General features: G+C 36.8%; 1 protein-coding gene across 2 annotated transcripts; it reads right to left on the bottom strand.

Moving 5' to 3' along the window:
• Positions 1-2,529: 2,529 nt before the first annotated feature.
• has2 (hyaluronan synthase 2) lies at positions 2,530-16,534 on the bottom strand. 2 transcript variants are annotated; one of them, XM_052144392.1, is made up of 4 exons: positions 16,064-16,534; positions 10,151-10,777; positions 7,264-7,365; positions 2,530-4,298 (listed from the first exon to the last, which is right to left on the bottom strand). In XM_052144392.1, exons 2-4 carry the CDS (start codon positions 10,775-10,777, stop codon positions 3,369-3,371), a joined length of 1,659 nt encoding a protein of 552 aa, XP_052000352.1. In that variant the 5' UTR covers positions 16,064-16,534; the 3' UTR covers positions 2,530-3,368. The 2 variants fall into 2 exon arrangements, with proteins under 2 accessions (XP_052000352.1, XP_052000353.1); XM_052144393.1 differs by having other exon boundaries at positions 16,440-16,448.
• Between the last annotated feature and the right edge of the window lie 3,471 nt (positions 16,535-20,005).

Below are 20,005 nucleotides of genomic sequence, written 5' to 3' on the forward strand. Positions count from 1 at the left end.
CGGGCTGAAGGATAAAGAAAAGGTAATGATATTGAGGTTTTTTTATGAGTAGTACTTAAATAGACTTATTTCTTTGCTTTTACAGTATATAATAATTTTTCTTTTAATTTATATAAATCCAAATTTCCTTCATCACAAATAACAGTCAATTTTCAGAAAAAGAACCACAGTATTACAGTGTTTTTTAGACATGGTCTGTGGTAATGCCATTTTTTTTTTACCTCTGCATAATAAAACTATGCTATTTTACATATTATAAGTACCTTGCAGTACCATGATAACATCATGAAATATGAATATAATAATCATTCAGTACCATGGTATTATCCTTGTTACACCGCAGTGCTTCACAGTGCTAATCTTATTCTTGTCTCATCACTTTCCTCTTCACTTCCATCTCTGCTCCCTCACTTCATCCTGTTATCTCTCCTGCTCCCCACTTCTGTGTATGCCACTATTTTCAAATCTCTGATTAATCATGATTAACTATGAAAAATCATGCAATAATCACAATAAATATTTAAATCGACTGACAACACTAGAAAAACGTAATGGGACACCACATTGTACCGTATTCGTGGAAAGTGCTTACGTTTTTCCTTTTCTACACAGGACTGGAGCTTAAAGTTGAATCTTCTCCACCTGTGGCTGAGTGGAAGAGTGCAGCCACGTAGTTGCCAAGACTGCACACTGTCTGGGTTGAGGAATTTTTGGGATAGCCAGTAAAGAGGGCTCCTGGGTTTAAGCCATCATCAGGCCAGTGTATTCCCAAGACTACCATGGGCACAATTTAGAGTTGTCAACAGAGTTTGAGATGGACATTGCTTGCCAAGCCAATGAACTGAACTTTTTCTGACCCATGAAATCATCTCTGATTTATAGACTAATGTGAAGGACTGCACGGAGGGATTAGACTGCTATATTCTGGACATTTTAGGAGACAGACTTTGAGTGCTGAGTCTAGACCATGGATGCGTGGCCATTCCAGCCTGCTTACAATGTATATGCTGTAAACAAAGTGTCACAATGGTAATCCTCCTCCCTGATACAGTGTAAAATAACTGTTCTGTACTCATCCTTCATCAGCCAGTGATATGATTTCAGAATTGAGGCCAAGTAAGGTCTATGTTTGTATGAGCAATCTAATGTTGCAGGAATTTCCCAACTTATTATGTTATAACATTTGGAGAAAAAAAACGCATTAGGTTATATATTTATTTTTCAAAGAAATAATGCTTATAAAGGAGACAGCACATAAGGTATGTATGAAAAAGTATAATTTTCTTTTATTTGGCACAAAGACAAAAGTGCTTCATGACAATACTGCATTTGTTTGGCAGTAATTTGAGTAACAAAACTTTAAATCTTTATTCCTCTTAATTAAAAGCCCTCATCAATTATTCATAGTTCATTTTAACACAAAGTAACATTACTCATCATCATGTGAAGCAAGACCCATTGGTATATGATTCAAAACATAATATACTTCTACAGTACTTTTGGCAAACATTAAAGGGATAGTTCACCCAAAAACACCTCAGTCACCATTCACCTTTATTGTACTCCAACAAGATGCAAAGAAAGTGAATGATGACTGAGGCTATCATTTTGCTTGCCATCTACTTTTGTGTTCCATAGAAGAGAGAAAGACATATGGGTTTGGAACAACAAATGATGAAGGAATTTATAAAAAAAATTTGTTAACTATCCATTTAACATTGCTGGCAACTGAAACCGGCTTCACTGGTAAATGAAGGCAGGGTATCCCTTGGGAATGGGAAATTGGAAATTAAGATGGCATTACTGGAAAGCTGTTGGACACTGATGGATGACACAAGGTTGTATGAAATAATTACAATCACAAAAGGCATTTTGTGCCTCGGTTTTGTGCAAATGCTTTGGACTCACTCTGTACAGAATTTGCATAGCATTCTTATCTCTGATTTATCATATTCCAATGACACATGCATATAATGTGTGGGACTGTCAGTAATTTGACAGGAAAATTCAAAACATTAAACTGAAACAGCAAATTATAATTTCATAATACAAAACATTTTACCATAAACCAGGTAGAAAAGCGATAAACCATAGTGTATAAATAAACTGATCTTCTCTCCACCTAACACTTATAATAACGAAGGTTCATTGCTCTTCTCATCCCAAGATTTGCCTTTTTCTGTTGTCATCACAGAGGCAAATCCAGCTTCTTAATTTCACATTTTGGTCAGAAAGAAATGTCATTGTCCTAGCAGTTAAATGCACAAATTTTGCATTTGCTCATACTTAACAATTAGTGAAAAATAGAGTATCTTTGGTGGATAAACTAAAATTGAAGGCAATACAATACATTATGCAAATACAAAGTACAGCACAATAAAATACTCAGAAGTCCAGTTTTAGATTTAAATCTAAAAATGCATACATACAGAATATACTGTATATATATATATATATATATATATATATATATATATATATATATATATATATATGTATAAATATATATACACATGTATACACACCGATCAGCCACAACATTAAAACCACCTGCCTAATATTGTGTAGCTCCCCCTCGTGCCGCAACAACAGCGCCAACCTGCATCTCAGAATTGCATTCTGCGAGATGAGCTGGTTTGAGTATTTCTGTAAGTGCTGATGACCTGAGATTTTCATGTACAACAGTCTTTAGAGTTTACTCAGAATGGTGCCAAAAACAAAAAGCATCCAGTGAGGGGCAGTTATGAGGGTGGAGGAATGCCTTGTTGATGAGAGAGTTCAACAGAGAATGGCCAGACTGGTTTGAATTGACAAAGTCAATGGTAACTCAGATAACCACTCTATTTTTGTGTGAAGAATAGAAGCGATAGCGGGATGGCGCAGTTTTGTCAGCACGAGTGGGAGCTACACAATATTAGACAGGTGGTTTTAATGTTGTGGCTGATCGGTGTGTATATATAAAACAAACTAATGTCAAAATCATAAATTACTTGGGAAAATTGAAAAAAAGATCTTACTCTATCCCAGTCACTCACACAATACACTTAGCACAAAGTGGTTAACATATAACCACTGAGGTATTTGAGTTCTATCAAGCATTGTGCATATTTAGAGTGAACGTGAAAGTGCAAAGAAGTTGTCATTTGGTGGTAGCATACTAAAAGTGTCAAAGCTCACATCAAAAGTTTGAACATTATTCTAACGTCCTTTATCACTTCAAAGGAATATACTTAGTATCAGTCGCAGCAGCAAAGATGTCTCCTTGAGGTGTCACTTCCTTTCACCTGTGGAAAGCCCGACTTTAGAAAGCAGACTGAGATTGTTTATAATGTAAACGTAGAAAAGGGGGAGGGGCAATGGGGTAAATACTATACATCAAGAACCATATCATACTGTTGTCCTTTCTTCCTCTTGCCACACTTCATTATAAGAACCACATACAAAGTCAAAAACACAACCCAATAGCTGGCATATGCAATTGCACCAATGATTAAAACAATTTTTTCAGACTCTGGGAAGGGTTTTCGCGTTTCTTGGATTATTGTATAAATAAAGCCAAAAAAAAGGATTGTGAACCAAACTGAGATTGGAACAAACCCAATGAAATTAACCACAACGGTCTTCCGTCCAGACGTTCCCCATCCAGATTTGTTGATTGTGGCTATTGCAAACATCTTTGCCGGAAGCAGACTTGACATGTATAACACTGAGTAAAAGGACATGAAAACCATGACAATGTTTCCACGGAGGCAACTGGCAAAGGAGGACTTGATGAGCGCCACCCCCTGAACGATCAGCAGAAACAGAAGAATATTCCAGATCCTGCCCTGGTAAAAGAGTTGGATCGCAGTGGCAATGAGAAAAAAGGGGAAGAAGCCTGTGATGACGGCTTCATAGGTCATCCACAAGTGATGCTTGTGGAACCACAATGAGTTGTAAAGCCACTCCCTAAAATACGATTTACTCCAGCGGGTCTGCTGGTTGAGCCAGCGTAGGTAAGTGATAGGTGTCTCAGTCAAGCACTTAGAGCGAGCAGTATATTTTGTGGCATATCCCAGGCTCAGAACTCGGTTGGTCAGATGGCGGTCATCGCCAAAACTACAGTGGCTTCCCATGAATGTCTGATTGTACCAGTCTTCTAAGAACTCATGAAGCAGGGAGTTCCTGTACATCCCCAAGGGCCCGCTGATACACTGAACACACCCAAAATATGATTGGCAAGCTCTTTCAATGTTGAACGCCATCCAATACCTTACACTGCTGAGGAAGGAGACCCACGATTCATATTTGTTCAGAATCTAGAGGGAGAGATTTACATACAGAATTTTAAAATCAAAAGGTCTGTAGTTCAAAATATACTACAGTATACATATATGCATTTCTTGGTCATATGCTACATTGATGCATATATGGATATAGAACGTAGAGTGCAGACAGAATTTCTAAAGAACTGTGAGAACCTAGTCAAGATCTAAAGGTTCTTTGTACAGGAAGCACAGTAATATGCATTTCTGTTGACATCTGAAAACCAGAGGTGGGAGCAAGTCACACATGTTCACAAGTCTTAACCATTAAGTCTTGAGTCAAGTCTCAAGTGCAGTGCAGACAAGCAAGTCAAGTCAGTGAATCACCTCAAGCAAGTCAAATTGAGTCCTGATGAGTTTCAAGTCAAGTCGAGTCAAGCCACAGTACTAAAATAAAGAGGTACATTTTTTAAATAAATATTTATTTTTGCTCTGAAAAGATGAGCTTATATACATATCTTTACATAATTTTTTTTTGCATGAATTGTATAACAGTAATGTGTTATACCATATATATTATATATATAATAGTAAATTGCGTTAAATAACATGCACTGTATTTTTATCGTGGGCACTTAAAAATACTGTGAATTCTTCTAGATACCTTATTATCTGAATTGTTAAGATTTTTAGATTTAACCAGTTAAAATGTATAACATTGCATGTATGCTGTGTAAAAATGCAGTCAGATTTTCACATTGATCTAAGAAAAACAGCAGACAGCCTGAATGAAAATGAAAATTTGCTCTCTAACAGTAAGTGGCACTTATGCAGCAGAAATATAGCTGTTACCCTGGTAATGCCTGTACACAAAGCAGCCCTGCACTTACAAACAATAATTTATTAGGCATTATACGGAAGTAAGATGAAACGAAAATTATATCAAAACTTTTCTGAAGACAATCAATTCCCTTCAGTGATACATTTATATAAAATAGTCAAAGGTATTGAATTCAAGGGCTTTAGTTAAAATCTTCAGAAGTCATAATCACTATGAGAACACTTGGATTTCATCACAAGTCATTCTGTATATTTTATACTACTTGTCACATTTTAAATAAAGTGTTGTGACTGCAAATCTGCTTGTTATGTTTTTATATTGTCAACAAAGGGTTACGGTATATTGTTGACTGTTGAGAATTTTTAGAAAAGGCACACACTTTTAGAGGCAATGTCGGGTCAAGTCAAGTCAAGTCTTGAGTCGCTGGTTCTCAATGCAAAGTCAAGTCATTTTCTTCATTAAGTCAAGCAAGTCACAAGTCCTTATATTTGCGACTCGAGTCAGACTTGAGTCAAGTCATGTAACTTGAGTCCCCCACCTCTGCTGAAAACCATATGGAAAGACTGGTGTGAAATATTTAAGTAGACGTTAAACAACCTAATAGCTGACTTAATCAATTTGCCTTCACTCCTCCACACCAAAAACAGGGTGGTCCTTTGAGTACTTTATCCAAAAGGGCAGCACTTAATAAAGATGTTACAGTGATTTTCAAGTCATTGCAGCTGTTGCTTGTGTGACCCATGAACAGTACGTTTTTGTACTGTATTACAACAGTTATCATTGCAATATCCTTTCAGCTTAAGGGAAAAAAATCGGATCCTGAATTTTTGATATTTACAGAATTTTCAGATATTCCCCTGCTGAATACAAAACATCTTAAACTAGCCTGGAATGTTGGTCTTAATTTGCTGGTTTCTCTGATCTCTAAGTCTGGGCAGCATTGTATTAAGCTGGTTGGTTTGTCAGCTGGTCTCTCAGTCTGACCAGCTGATAAGTGTCTCACCTTGGCTAGGCTGGGTGACAGCTAACCACTTTAGGCTGGTTTAACCTCTTCAACTCTAGGGCATTTTTAGGCTGCCGTTTTTTTTTTTTACACTCAAATTTAAAAGCTCACTATTTAAACGTACTTAATTTTCAAACTAATTGCTAAAAATTCTTCTAATACTTTTTTTTTTTTTTTACCTAAAGTTGTAAGCATGTAATTCTGGTGCAGTTCACGCCCCCCTCCAAAATGTCTTATTTTATTCCACTAGATGGTGGACGTACTAGAAAAAATAAGTTTTCCTCTATCACCTTCCATCACAAAATGCGGATCTAAAATTTAGGTGGTGCTCTAACGTATTTTAGCCCTAACAGATGTGCACGTGCATAGACATGCAGTGTAATTTTAATTTCATGCACCAAGCTCATTGTTTCATATAATATCTCGGCCTCTGACTGGACTAGAAGCTCAATCTAGTTGTCATTAGAATGCTAAGATCCTCCTCTTTGCAATGCTATATAAAATCAATAGTCGATAACATATATTTGTTTAGCATGCTTTTTTGCTGGACAGCATATTTTGTTCTGGGTATCTAAGATATAACATTGGATTATTCACACAAGCAAGCTCACAAACAAGTTAAAAATGGCAAATATTTTAGAAAACTGCCTAAGGTCAAAGCAGATATCATTTCTTTTAGCTATTTGGGGCTTACAAAGATACGAGATGTGGTATCAGGGCAACAAAATAAACTGAACAGTCACATTACTGAGAATGAGAGCTTTAATTTGATATATGATGTTTAATTAAGTGCTACTTGAAAAACTTTTATAGTCATATTAATATTTCTAGCACATGACCTCTAGGTGGTGCTGATTTGCGATGTGAATTTTTCAGGCCTTATTCTGTTATTTTAAGTAACACGAATACAGAAGTGCTGGTTATTTATGAAAAGTTCAGATTCTAAACTTTCAAACGATACACCATATGTCTGGCTTATGTATTCAGACACATGAAAATAATTTTAAGCGAATTGCTTTTCGCAACATAGTGCATAGTTGGACCTTGAGGTGGGTCTACAGAGTTGAGGTTTTTATGCTGTTCTCATATAATTATTATATGTCATATGACTACTTGATAATGTTAGGGTAAAGTAAAAGTCATGTATGAAAAATGGCAAAAAAAAAAAAACATACCTGTACATCTCCACCTACTCCACCGACCATGGGATCTTCCTCTAGAACCTTAACCATCTCCACTGAGGAGGCTGGATCCAACATGGTGTCTGAGTCACATACCTGAATAAAGACACAAGATAAACATTATGCGTGCTGCTTAATATATACAGTGCATATATATATATATATATTGTATAATGTTACTTCTTTTGAAATTAAGAAATTACTTAGTACAATTATTTACATTCAAATAGTTACTGTTGTGTTGTTTTGTCCTTTGAAATACTGTATGAAAATGTCTGCAGTGATGCATTTTATCTTATAGTCATTGAAAGATTTTTAGAACAAAATAAGATAAAATATAAAAAAAATCTATCAGTGTCTTCATCTGAACCACATGTACTCAGGCATTACATTATTCAACAAGCTACAAGACGACTCAAATGATCATTGAAATGATGTGTTCCTTCAAAGAGATTTATCTTTGCAAAGACCATGATGTAAACATTACTTCCCCAAATCAAATCCATAAAAAACAGATTGTCTTTGTTTGGTCAGGTGGTCAAAATGAATCAAACATTCAGCTGAATTTGTTGAGAAAAGTACATTGATCCCCTGATGGCATATTATTCAGTAAGCTTTGGCTTACAGGCTAAGTTTTAGAGCCAGTAATTTAGACTCATCAAACATGAGTTAATTTTGTTTAATGATTGGTAGAGATTTTGTCAAGTGTTCAAATGCTGAGAATTCAATAAAAATGATTCACTGATAACACAACACACCATTTGCAAATTGGTTCACAAAATCTGTGCTGAACACAGATTTTTTGGTGCAATTCTTTATCTTGCGAGTTGGTTCGGAGTGCTAGGTTGAAGAGGATGCAAAGGACCACTGCGATCTATCATACTTTGCTGAGCATTACTCCACCTCTGTGATCCAAACACCTGAATCAGCTCTTTAAAATACTGAAAGTGTACTTGTCATGTGTTTCTGTATATATACCTGGTAGTAACTCTCTACTCCATCATTTAATAAACTGCTGCTGCCATGTTCAATAAAACTGTACACGAACATCTCTTAAATAAAATAAAATTTACTGCCTAGTAGTACAGCGATAATTGCATCAGGCAAACAGCGAAAACTTTTGTACATAAGGCTTCATCTATAAAAAGGATCTATAGAAAGGAGACGTTTTTATCCTTAAGAGAATGACAATTACCTAACTTAAATATGACACAGAGCTCTTTCTGAGCATTCAGCACCTTTAAATTGGATTGTAGGTGGTTAGTGAACAATTATTTCTCGCTGAAATACAGAGTGCAAAAATGGTGTAACTGTTTAGTAAGATGGCAAAGCTTTTGTGAAGCTTTAAGCAAGTGAACGTTGCCAAGAATTTATCTCGCTGGGAAAGCCATTTTAGGTTAAAGGTGCCGTAAGTGATTTTTTCATGGAAATGTATGCAAAAACATTTCCTATTCCCTGAAATATATTAATGAAATAAGTGTCGTAAGATATCTCACCAGTCTCTGTGACAGCTCTAGACTCTGTAAACATCAAATGTCAATCATTTTGCACGCTTGCATAGTATTGTAGTTGCAGCAAATTATTGAGACTTACTGCCATTTGTAAGTCATGTTGCTATGTTGTAACGATTTTCTGTTGAGGACTCTGTTTTAATGTCGTTATTTTAAACAACTGTTCTGCATGACGTCACAATAAAGCTAATGTGTTGTCTTTGGGGTGGGTACAGGGTTTTGGAAAGAGGAGGCGTGGCTAATTCAACGGCATGGGACTCGTGGAAGTAGAAGAGCTGAAATAGCTTACAGCACCTTTAATGCCACTCTGTTTTACAACTAAACCCCACAGTAAGAATAACCACACGCCTGGTAGCCAGATCAGTGATAAGTTAAACACAATTAGGGCTCTACACTCAGAGCAAAGGTCAGGGATCTCATTAGTTGCCTGTGGGTAAAATAACATGATTAGTACAGTCTGCAAAGGCATCTTACATGATTTCCAGTGATTGAAAGCTAAGGGTTTACCTTTTCTCATGAATTAGTTTTCTTTAGGCTTCAAGCTTGGCTTGAATCTTTCCTAAATCTTAAGTCCACTGCACAAAGCGGATGTGTGAATTACTGAAGAGGGTCTCCAAAAATAAATGTTATCTCTACAGTCTTGCTGATAAATCACCAGGCAGACACTGTATTACAAATAGCTGAAGCATATCTTGCATTTAAAAAAGCTAGATGCAGTGCAACGAATACAAAAGACTGCAGGTTTCTTCAAATTAATTTTAAGTTGATAAAAGGCATCTGTCTAGAGCATGTTTACATAGAAACCATAAAACAGAACAGTGCAAACAGCGCTGTATTGTGGTATTGTGGTGTGATTTGTTTATACTGTAAAGCCACTATAAAATTCACTTAATTCATTAGTCTCCTTAGTTGAAGCTCATAATATTCAGTATCTATACAGCATTAACATGTTTAGAATAAATTTTAATCTCCACAGAGCAGGGCCTTAGCTGATTCACTTATATATGCCACATGAACATTTTATGTGAAACATTCGCTTGAGCTTAATAACTGATAAAGGTCATGAGCTAACCATAATGTGCTATAATCTAAGATGGCATGGAAAATACAAGTTATCTCTCTGGAAGTGGCAAAAATAGCCCTAGGATATGCGAATGATTTCCCACAGCAGTCCTTCAATGAACAGCATCAGTGTTAAACAGGAATTTACTTTCCTCACCCTCAGTGTACTGCATGCTCCAGTCTAGCATCCACTTAAGGAGTCACAAAAGCGTCTTTGTACAGACTGCCCGTGTTGCCCCCATGTATTTGGCTAGGCAGGACTGTAATGCCCGAGATAGAAAGAGAACGTGAGAGAGAGAGAGACTCACCTGTACGTAGTCAGCACTTCTTCCCAGGGCTTTGAAGGCAGTGTACATGACCTCTCTCTTCCCGCCCCACTTCTGCATGATGCACACACACTTATTATTGAGTACAAGGCGAGATATGTGCTGCAGACTCTCAGCATATGATTCCTCGCTTTCCTCTGGCCCTCGATGGTGGAAGTTGCTTTTCCACACATACGTGGCTGCCTTATCCCGGCCCAGGATGTCCTGAAAGATCTCCATCATATAGTTGTCTTCATCATTATTGCCATCGATAACCATGATGACCTTTATCCCAGGGTAGGTGAGCCTCTTCACAGATATTAAACACTTTTTCAGGTAGTTTGGATCCTCTTGATAGGCAGCGATGCAAAGGGCCAGTGATTTGTTGAGTTTGATCGGGGTTTCCAGGGAACGTTTCATGTTTCTGTGTTCCAACAGAGCAAACAAGCTCTGGATGATGAGGTGAACAACTAGAATTGCCCCATAAAGACCAAAGGACAAGTAGTTGCCCGCAGTTGTTATGAGTTTGTACCCCATGATGTAGGCAGTAGAGATTCCCACAAGCAGCGAAATGCCAAAAAATGTTGTTCCGACAATCCTTAGGTAGGTGACCGCTTTATCACATCTCATCTAAAAAATAACAAGATATTGAGAAGTGAATATCATGATTTGCCATTATTGTACAAAATACAATGTATTCAAAAGTATTTGGACACTTACAAAGCCCCACTTAAAAATGTATGTATTGCATTGTAATAGAAACGAAATATCAAACCATGGGGCATTTGAAAAAAAAAAATTATTAACTGGAGCTTTTCTCACAAGAAAGTCAGTTCCTCAAAAGTTCACACAGATGTAGTTCATCATATTTATTATGAACATTTTCCACTAACATTTGACAATCATAAAGTGTCCCAACAAAAAAAAGACTTTTGTAAACCCAACAAATGACATGTTCTGCTTAAAAAGTGTGCTTGTGCTAGCTTTCTTGAACAAAATGGCACTTGCTTTGATATTTTGTTATCTAATGCAATAAAATGTATACATTTTTAAGTGTGGTTTAAGTATCCAAATTCTTCTGGGGCACCTTTAAGTTCATAATAGAGAAGAACAACTACACAGACAGCACATACAGAATAAATTAAATTAAAGTGGATGTGAGGACATAACAGTGGGGAAAACTTTAGTACTGGATGCAAGCATTAAATGCATGCATCTGTTCTCGCTGCATAAGCAGCAGTATATTTCAGACAGCGTCGTATTTCATTCCTTTTCCTCCTGTCCTGAATATCTGAACGGTCTCTGTGACCATTTGTTCCAAGTTTCCTAACTAATGCAGTTCCCCATCTGCTTGGCAGACACGAGTGTGCAGCACCACCCTCTGACATCATCTGTTTATATCTCCGTGGGAACACATGAACAGTGAAATTTAGATTTCAGAGGGCTATACTAAAGACCCTCTTCTTATTACTGCTAAAGATGACCATTGTTTAAAAGGAATAGTTCACAGAAAATGTTTAATTATATTATCATTTAATCACGCTCATGTTGTTCCAAACCACTTTGACTTTGTTTCTTCAGTGGAACACAAAGGCAAACATTAGGCAGGATGTTCAGTCTCAACCTCCATTCATATACATTTTACATTTAGTCATTTACCAGATGGTTTTATCCAAATCGACACAAAATGAGTAATAGAACAAGCAATTTGTCATAAAAAAGTCAACAATATCTGCAGTTGCACTTTCAATGATACAGAAAAAATATGCTATGAAAGTGAATGATGATTGAGACTGAACATTCTGCCTAACATCTCCTGGAAGTGTGACAACATGAGGGGGTTTGGAACAACATGAGGGTGAGTAAATGATGACAGAACTTTCATTTTTGGATGAACAAATGCTTTAATGACTGCATTTTGGTTTATCGACTCTCAACAATAAAATCCCTTATCTTTTTTATCACTCACAGGCTGATTTTCATTCTGTCCCCTCTATTTAGATTATGAAGTTGTTTTGGCTTTGCTGTAAATGGCCAGTAGGGTGGCTGATTTGATGGACTCCAGCACAGCGCAAGTCTAACTGGCACGTGTCACAGCCTTTAACGTCATTCTGCACATTTACAAGGCCCTTGACACAGGCCCTAGCACTTTCCAAACCCCACCTCATCCACATAGACATGTGGATTAAGTAGAGCATGAGGTGTTCATGTCTGAAACGCATGTCCTGCTCTTGGGGTATCCCAACCCTGCTTTCAAATCACACTTTAAACTCTACATGAACCCAAATGGCTCATTTAAAAGTTCTAAGACTGCTGACATGACAAATGTAACCAACACCTTAAAGGACACAGAGACTTATCATGGTCATGCGTGAAATCCGAAATGTTGCTGTCTTTGTGAAATATGTAATTTCTTGTGTTTACGCAAATTTTGTCTCCCAGGATGAAGGTTTAACATGCGCAGATTGGCTTGTTTTGTTATGAATGGGGGTGTGCTCTTAGATAAGCCCTAGATGAGATGGTGTGTGTGCGTGTGTGTGTGTGTGTGTGTCAGGCTTTGACAACACTTTAGGGACCAAATCTACCCTCATGGATAGTACAACATACACAGCATGGACTAACCAAATTATGCGAATGGCTTAATAAACACATAAACAATGTCTAAATGTTTTAGTTTACACATAAATGAAAATTCTGTCATCATTAACTTCAAATTTATTTTGTCCATGGAACACAAAAGGCAATGTTAGGCAGAATGTACAGTCCCAGTGACCATTCATTCTCATTGTCTGGAAAAAATTAAAAAGATGGAATAAAAGTGAATGGGGACCAAGGCTAATATTCAGCCTAACATCTCATTTTGTGGTCCACAGAAGCGTCAAACGGGTGTGGAAAAACATGAGGGTGAGTAAATGATGACAGAATTTCACATTTTGGGGTGAACTATCCCCTTAATGAATATGTAAAAAATGTGAAAATGTTTGTGAAAGGGCAAAAAACAAAAGAAGTAATTGAAATTTCCCACTATGATAGAAAAATAAATTTGTGTGTGTCTGTGTGTTAAACATCTGACATCACTGGGTTCAATGTATATCAACCACATTCAACCCTATATAAATCCATTTTGTCTAAGTGACTGAAATATGGTCATTTGTCTTACATTATGTGTTATTGTAAAATCTGTGGAATAACAATAGTTTTTGCATTACTAGTTGTTTGTGAGTTCATGTGAATAGTATATATGATCTGTGCATATCTGCCTATAATCCAGCAGGGCAGGGAGGAGTTACAGAGCAGGGTGGATCACTGAAGAATGAGATTATCCTCAGAGGGAAAAACTCTAGCTTTGAATGTAGATGAAATATTACAATGCATCAATTGTTAATTTGCAATAGTCGAAAAGGAACTAGGCCTGCAAAGCCCACTAAACACCACCACAAAATGAGTTGATGCTTGTTTTAGATAAAGTAAGGGCCTATTCTTATCAATCATTGGTCAGTGGGGAGGAAAGAGGTTAGGACAGTAGATTTACATTTTAAAGGCCACTGTTGGCCATCTCTAAATATTAATTTAGAGAGGATTTTGATACTATACCTCAACCTGGGGTTGGAAGATCATGTAAGTTTACTGCTGACATGCTGATCATTATCTTCATATTTGGAGGAGCTTTCTTTAGACAAAGCTTAATTTGAAACACAATAACTTGTGAATGACCCACTAGACAGTCTTTATGTGGCAGTAAATCCATTGCTCATAGCTTAACTCTCCTTTTGGGGGAAATGGTTAGGAAAGTAGGGAGTAATCCTTGGAGTAGTGCATGAATATGTATAGCAACAGAGGATCATTTCACAGTAAATAAGTAAATTAAGCAAAGCCTAGTCATCTGTTGCTCCTGCATTCATGACACTGAGACAATAGAGACATTGCCTTGTTGCTTGCATAGCCCTTCTAAGATACACCAGTGTATTTACAAGATTTGGAGGAAGCTTCTGCTTCTCCTTGGTGGGTGGTTCTGTTCTCCCAGCTGAGATGGTGGGGAATCTGGGAACTTGGGAACAGCCGCAGACGCCTCCCAAATGAACTATTCAACCACAGGCACTGTGAAACATCCATCACTCTGCAAAAGATCTGTGGTGTGGCCTTGTCAAACATTATGACCACCATGTTTGCTGCTGTTCAAGCTTCTGCCTGGATTAGTGCAGGACTCAACCCATGCTTCCTGCACAGTTTCCACCTTCCAGCACTCTTAAACTTTACTGTAAGAGCTAATAAGGAACATGTTTGGTATTGTTTCAAAACGACCTAACCTACAGACCTGAAAAGCTCTGGTTTTCATAATGGTTGAGACTTTTAGAAAGGGAATGATGTGGCTGTGACTGCATTTTCACAAGTTGTTATAAGTGCCTTGAGGGCGAACTGTAGTTCTTTTTCTCAACATTTTGGCCTTCCGTTTACACTGAAGTGAAAACTGAGCTTTTCGAAAGCGCTCTCTCATGTGGATACATTTGAAAATGCTGTCTTCGTGTTGTAGTGTGGACAGTGGAAACACAGAGATATCTGAAAACGATGATGTATTTGATGTCATGTGATGCAGTCATGTGATCCATTCAACCCAAAACAATCAAGATGGCGGACAATGTTGTAGCAGTGGTGTAGTTCCTGTTATTCACTTTGATATCGTCATTTAAAGATAAATGTTATAATCTTCACATTGCATTCCTTTAAAGGCGACAAGAAGTTTAATTGGAATTACTGTCCGGTGACGGAACATGAGGCAATTGTGTTTCAGACCATACATGGAATGGTGATTTTATTTTTTGCATGCGCAGTAAGGGGATTTAAGAGTTTTCATAGGTTTTATTCTTGAAAACAGCAGTGTGGACAGAGAGCTTCGAAAACAAAAACACAATTTTCAAATGTGTCCAGAATAATGTGGACATAGCCTTTGTTTTGCATTGGAGTTGTTATGCCTTACCAACATGCAATATTTACAAAGTGCTAATGATGAGCAAATTTGTCATCAAATTATACAGAGATGACAATTATAAAGTAATAATATATGGTTAGCAATTCAGGAGTAGCCTATGATTATATTACTATAACAATGAAAGAGAGAGGAAATTAGGAGATGAGATGAAAACCAGTAAACCTCTCTTTAAAAAAACAACAACCTAGAACTAGAATCTAAAACATTATTTTAAGTATGAATTAATTAATTTTAAGTTCAAACATGTTAGCCACAACTGCGCTACTGTGTTATTAATGCTTATTACCGGTCCTGGGGTAGTAAAAACGTATTTAACCATTATTGTTAAATTGCGTCACCATGACGCAATTTTTTTTTACGAGCTTTGCGCGCGATAGCTGTCCTGCTTTGCTATTGGTCAGATGGGTCAGAGGCTGGTTTACAGAAATATAAATATACACGCTCATCTAAATGTTTAATTTGAACTCTGTCAAGTTGAAGTATCGATTAAATCGTGAAACCAGGCAAAGAAACATGATTTGTCGTACGGATGCTGTGGAGATCAAAGGCAGTCAATTGAGAAGATTAATAATATGCATGATGAAACATCAGACAAATTTCCACATTTCAATAAAGTATTCATCTTTGTTTATAATCCTACTATATTTTGGAAATATTCTACTATATGTACTCATCTCCTTCCGAACTGTGCTGTTGAGTCTTTTTACTCAGAAAGATTATAAAAATAAATAATAGGCTACAACTTGCGGGGCCCTGAAAAAATGACACGTGTTTTTATATCGCAAACTCCATTCAATCAAATGTATCTGCACTTGTGACTGAAAAACAACAAACAACAACATAATTTATGGAAAGATAACTTTAAATCTGACAGAATAAATGTGTTTCTGTAAGAATGAAACAGCTATGCACTAAATGATGTATCATACCTTGGAGCGGCTATGTTGAGATGTCCCGTCAATGTAACAAGGATGCTGTCCAACGAGGCTCTGTGCACAGCACCACAAACTGTACAAACGTTTCCATAAACGTTTTTGGGGGAAAATTAGAGACGCTCATGGAGCATCAAAAACTCTTTGCTTTGAATTGCAAAGGTGTGCAATATCCACATTTCCAATAAAACGAATGAACACATTCAAGTTTCTCGCCTCTTCCAATAGCCTACATTGATTATAAATAGTTGGCATCAGTTTGATGTATTGAGGTGTGTTGGATCACCTTGGCAGTTAATATTGACGATGTCAGCTCATAGAAGAAAAAAGGAATCCAACAGTAGTCAGTGTTGGTGACTGAAGATGTAGTTACCTCATTAAAGTTTTTTCCCCAAGCGTACAGGTTTGAGTAGTGAACTGTCCTTTTCTGCGACTAAATTTTTCCAGATGCTGTAAGTGTGTGCTTCCTGTGAGCAATACATGTGTAAGACTCTTTTCACCGGGCAGGCTTTTGGAGTTGTTTTAATAAGGGGGTTGGTTCGGGGTTGAGGAGGAGCAAACATCTTTAAGTAAAAACTTCTACCCATTGAAACTTCCGAAATGGGGGTGGGTAAGTTTATCAAGCAATTAGTCAGACAGTCATAAGATGAAGAAAGCTTAAAATGTTTAAAATAGGTTATAAGAGATAGACTGTGAGAGTAATAATAATAACAATGTAGTCTGAAATATAAAATAGTCTGAACTGAAGAAAAGAAAAGAAAACTTAATAAACTATGAAACAGAGAAAAGAAGAAGAAAAAAATCCAATGATTAGGCTACATATTGTCAAAAATAAGCATTCCAAAGGATTGAAATATTAATGAACATAAATATAGAAATAAACTAGTGCATATTTTGCCATTTGTTCACGTAAGAAGCCACTGAGAACTTTTTAGCTCATTCATTCTCAGTTACGCTTGTAATTTTTGAGAACACGCAATGCAACACACTTATTTACCACTGGAGGCCGCTACACAATTCTAAATGTCAAACTGTTCACCAGCTGAACCAGCAGTGAGAGTTTTCGTTTGTCATTCAGCTCAATGCAGACTCCAAAGTCCAAGAGCAGCAATGCTCATGATATATATATATATATATATATATATATATATACAGCTGTTCTTTTAAAACTGCTCTTAAATATTATTTTAAAACTGATTTCTTTCTTTCTCTCTGTCTTTGTTTGTTTTTTCTTTCTTTCTTTTTCTCTGGCTTTGTTTGTTTGTTTATTTTTTCTTTCTTTCTCTGTCTTTGTTTGTTTGTTTGTTTGTTTGTTTCTTTTATGTTGAGTGAAGATGCAACACTGTAGTCTAAGGTAACTTAAGAATGTGAAATACGCATTGGCTCATTATTTGTTTATTATGCCTGCTTACCTTCTTTCAACAAAATCCCTACTAAGTTCAAAAGAGATTTTCGGCCCAGCAGGGACAGCACGCGGACTGGTTTTGGTAGCGGTCATTCATGTAAAAGGTAGTTTCTTATGTGTTCATTTGGGACACTGTTTATTTGAGCAAGGATTCTTAGTAATGGGCCAAAAAAGGAACTGGGCAGTAGGTTTCCCTTGAGGAAAGATAAAAGGATAACAACTATGCTATGTGTCTCTGTAGGATAACCTTGCACTAAAACATGGTAACACACAAGGACTCTGAACTCTTCCATACTCTAGAGGTTCGGAATTATGAAGGCTATAATGACTCAGGGCTCACTGACTTTTATGCAGAGTAACCATTTCTTTGCTGACTCATTTACAGTAAAAAAAAAAAAAGAAAAAGAGACATAGACTAAAAGTGATAGCCTGTACAGTACAGCATTGTGTTCCATATTCATGGCTCTTATCCTCCCAGCCACCCCTAACATAACCTGGGGGTCTGTGACTCCTATATAGGGCAAAAAATTGTTTTAGTTTAGTTTAGTTTCACAGTCTTTCTCGATTTCACTTGGAACAATGGAATCATTGAGAAGCCATGTGTAACTAATTTTGTTTAGATCAAAGACACTGATGTTGTTATTGTTGTCTGTGTGTATAGACCTAGAACATGAATTGAAGGGTGTAGATGGCACCACTGGCTAAAATGTTTAGTGTTAAAAGCCATACTACAGTTGGCATCTTTCCAATATCCACTATTAAACATCACATTACTTGCTCAGAAATCACCCACACAACTTCTTGACTCACACTCCGATTGTACAACTGTGGATGGGATAGTTCAGAAGTGAAAGTGTGCTCGAACAAAGCTCCAGTTATTATAAGACTGATCGCTGCTTATCTTTTGGTCTTGAATTATGTCCCCCCTCAGGACCTCTTTAGATTGGCCTTAATTTGTATTTAAGATAGTGCTGCTCCTTTACCAAAACCACAAAAGTCAAACAAATATGTCATAAAACAGTGGGTAGAGTTGAATGTTTTCCTTTGGAGGTTGATCCTCACCCCCCTTGAGATGATTGCTCAATTCCTCACTACTGAAAACATTTCTATGCTGAAATACCTACAACTATGGACAAATGCAGAAATAATAATAATAATAAAAAAAACATATTTAATTGTATGGATGTCATTAAGGCCATTGCACAACATTCCAAGGGAAAGAAATTTGTTTTGTCAGGGAAATGTAATCCTCATTTTATATTGTTAGTAGTTTGAGAAATGTATAATAACTGCAGAATTGTTTTTTTTTTAAGTATCTTTTCTGAGACTATAATGACAGAGCAGTTCTCAACTGGTTTTGCTTCAGGGCCCATATTTTACATGAAACTTAAGCGGCAACCCATCACAGTACCACAATTGTATGATTTACTGAAGTAAACCAAATGTTTTTTAAATAAAACTTTGAAAATTATTTCATACAAAGGCACAAGAAAAGGCTACATTATTGAGTGTTTGGTTTTTTAATGTCTCTTAAATATCTCCAATTTTAATTCATCACACTAAGCACATTGTGGTTGGCACAAACAATGTGCTGTAAGTAAACCTGTTTTATAATGTCAGTATTTAATAGTTCATATTTAATTTGACTTTGCACAGTTTTGTTGATTGTTTTTAAGGATGAGGGCATTTCACCTGTCCATGCTAGCATCTGTCTAATTAAGCTAGCTGCTTCCAAGTGACAGATTAATTTGTGCCAAAAAAAAACAGAGAGTTTGATTGGACATCAACAAAAGATATGAGGCATTATTCATCTCTTTTAAAAGTTGATACTCCTATATATTCATCATAACTATGCACAATAACATGGTAAGTTGCATTTGATTATGTGACCTGCAGCCTATTTTTGGGTCATGAGCCCCCAGTTGAGAACCACTGGTATAAAGGTGTTTGTTCATAGCATTTCTTTTTTAACCTGTAAGTGTAGGTCTCTGCTCCCCTGTACCTCAGTATTTACAGTGGGAACACTGTGTGAGAAATGACCGGAAGTGCCTTTTGAATTCTGAAGAAACGCACCTTACTCACATTTTCCAAAAGTGCATCCGGTGACTACACTATCATCTGTGCCCTGTAGCACTACTCAATAACTGGCCCTTTCACTGAAGGCGATTATCAGCAGATGTGGGAGAGCTGAGCTGAGAATGAGGGCATTGAGCACAGAGAGTGCCTCCTCCAACATGTGTTTCCTCAGTGTGTCACCATGCGTTCGGGGGTGCTCGGGTGAGTGTGTATGTGTGAGAAAGATAGTTAAAATCAGTTTGACAATACTCCGCCCTGTCTGTTTTTGCGGTCTCCATGGTGAGTGATCATAGCATGGCACCGAACACAATTAAGAGTAATGTAATACTAATTCAATTAAATAAATGCAACAAATATTCTCATCTTCTCCTTTCTCTAAGCTTCAGAGACAGAATGTAATGACAGGTCACCCACAATCAAAGCTTTATTGAAGCATGCATAATTATTGTTTGATATTT

Source organism: Xyrauchen texanus, chromosome 15 (assembly GCF_025860055.1).
Source record: "Xyrauchen texanus isolate HMW12.3.18 chromosome 15, RBS_HiC_50CHRs, whole genome shotgun sequence".
NCBI lineage: Eukaryota > Metazoa > Chordata > Actinopteri > Cypriniformes > Catostomidae > Xyrauchen > Xyrauchen texanus.

Bases quoted from the DNA above. Each gene is read 5' to 3' on its own strand.
- has2 (XM_052144392.1), bottom strand. From the start codon at position 10,777: ATGAGATGTGATAAAGCGGTCACCTACCTAAGGATTGTCGGAACAACA. The intron at 7,366-10,150 runs GTGAGTCTCTCT...GTCTTTATTCAG, and splicing joins GAAGTGCTGACTACGTACAG to GTATGTGACTCAGACACCAT. The intron at 4,299-7,263 runs GTATGTTTTTTT...CTCTCCCTCTAG, and splicing joins GAGTAGGTGGAGATGTACAG to ATTCTGAACAAATATGAATC.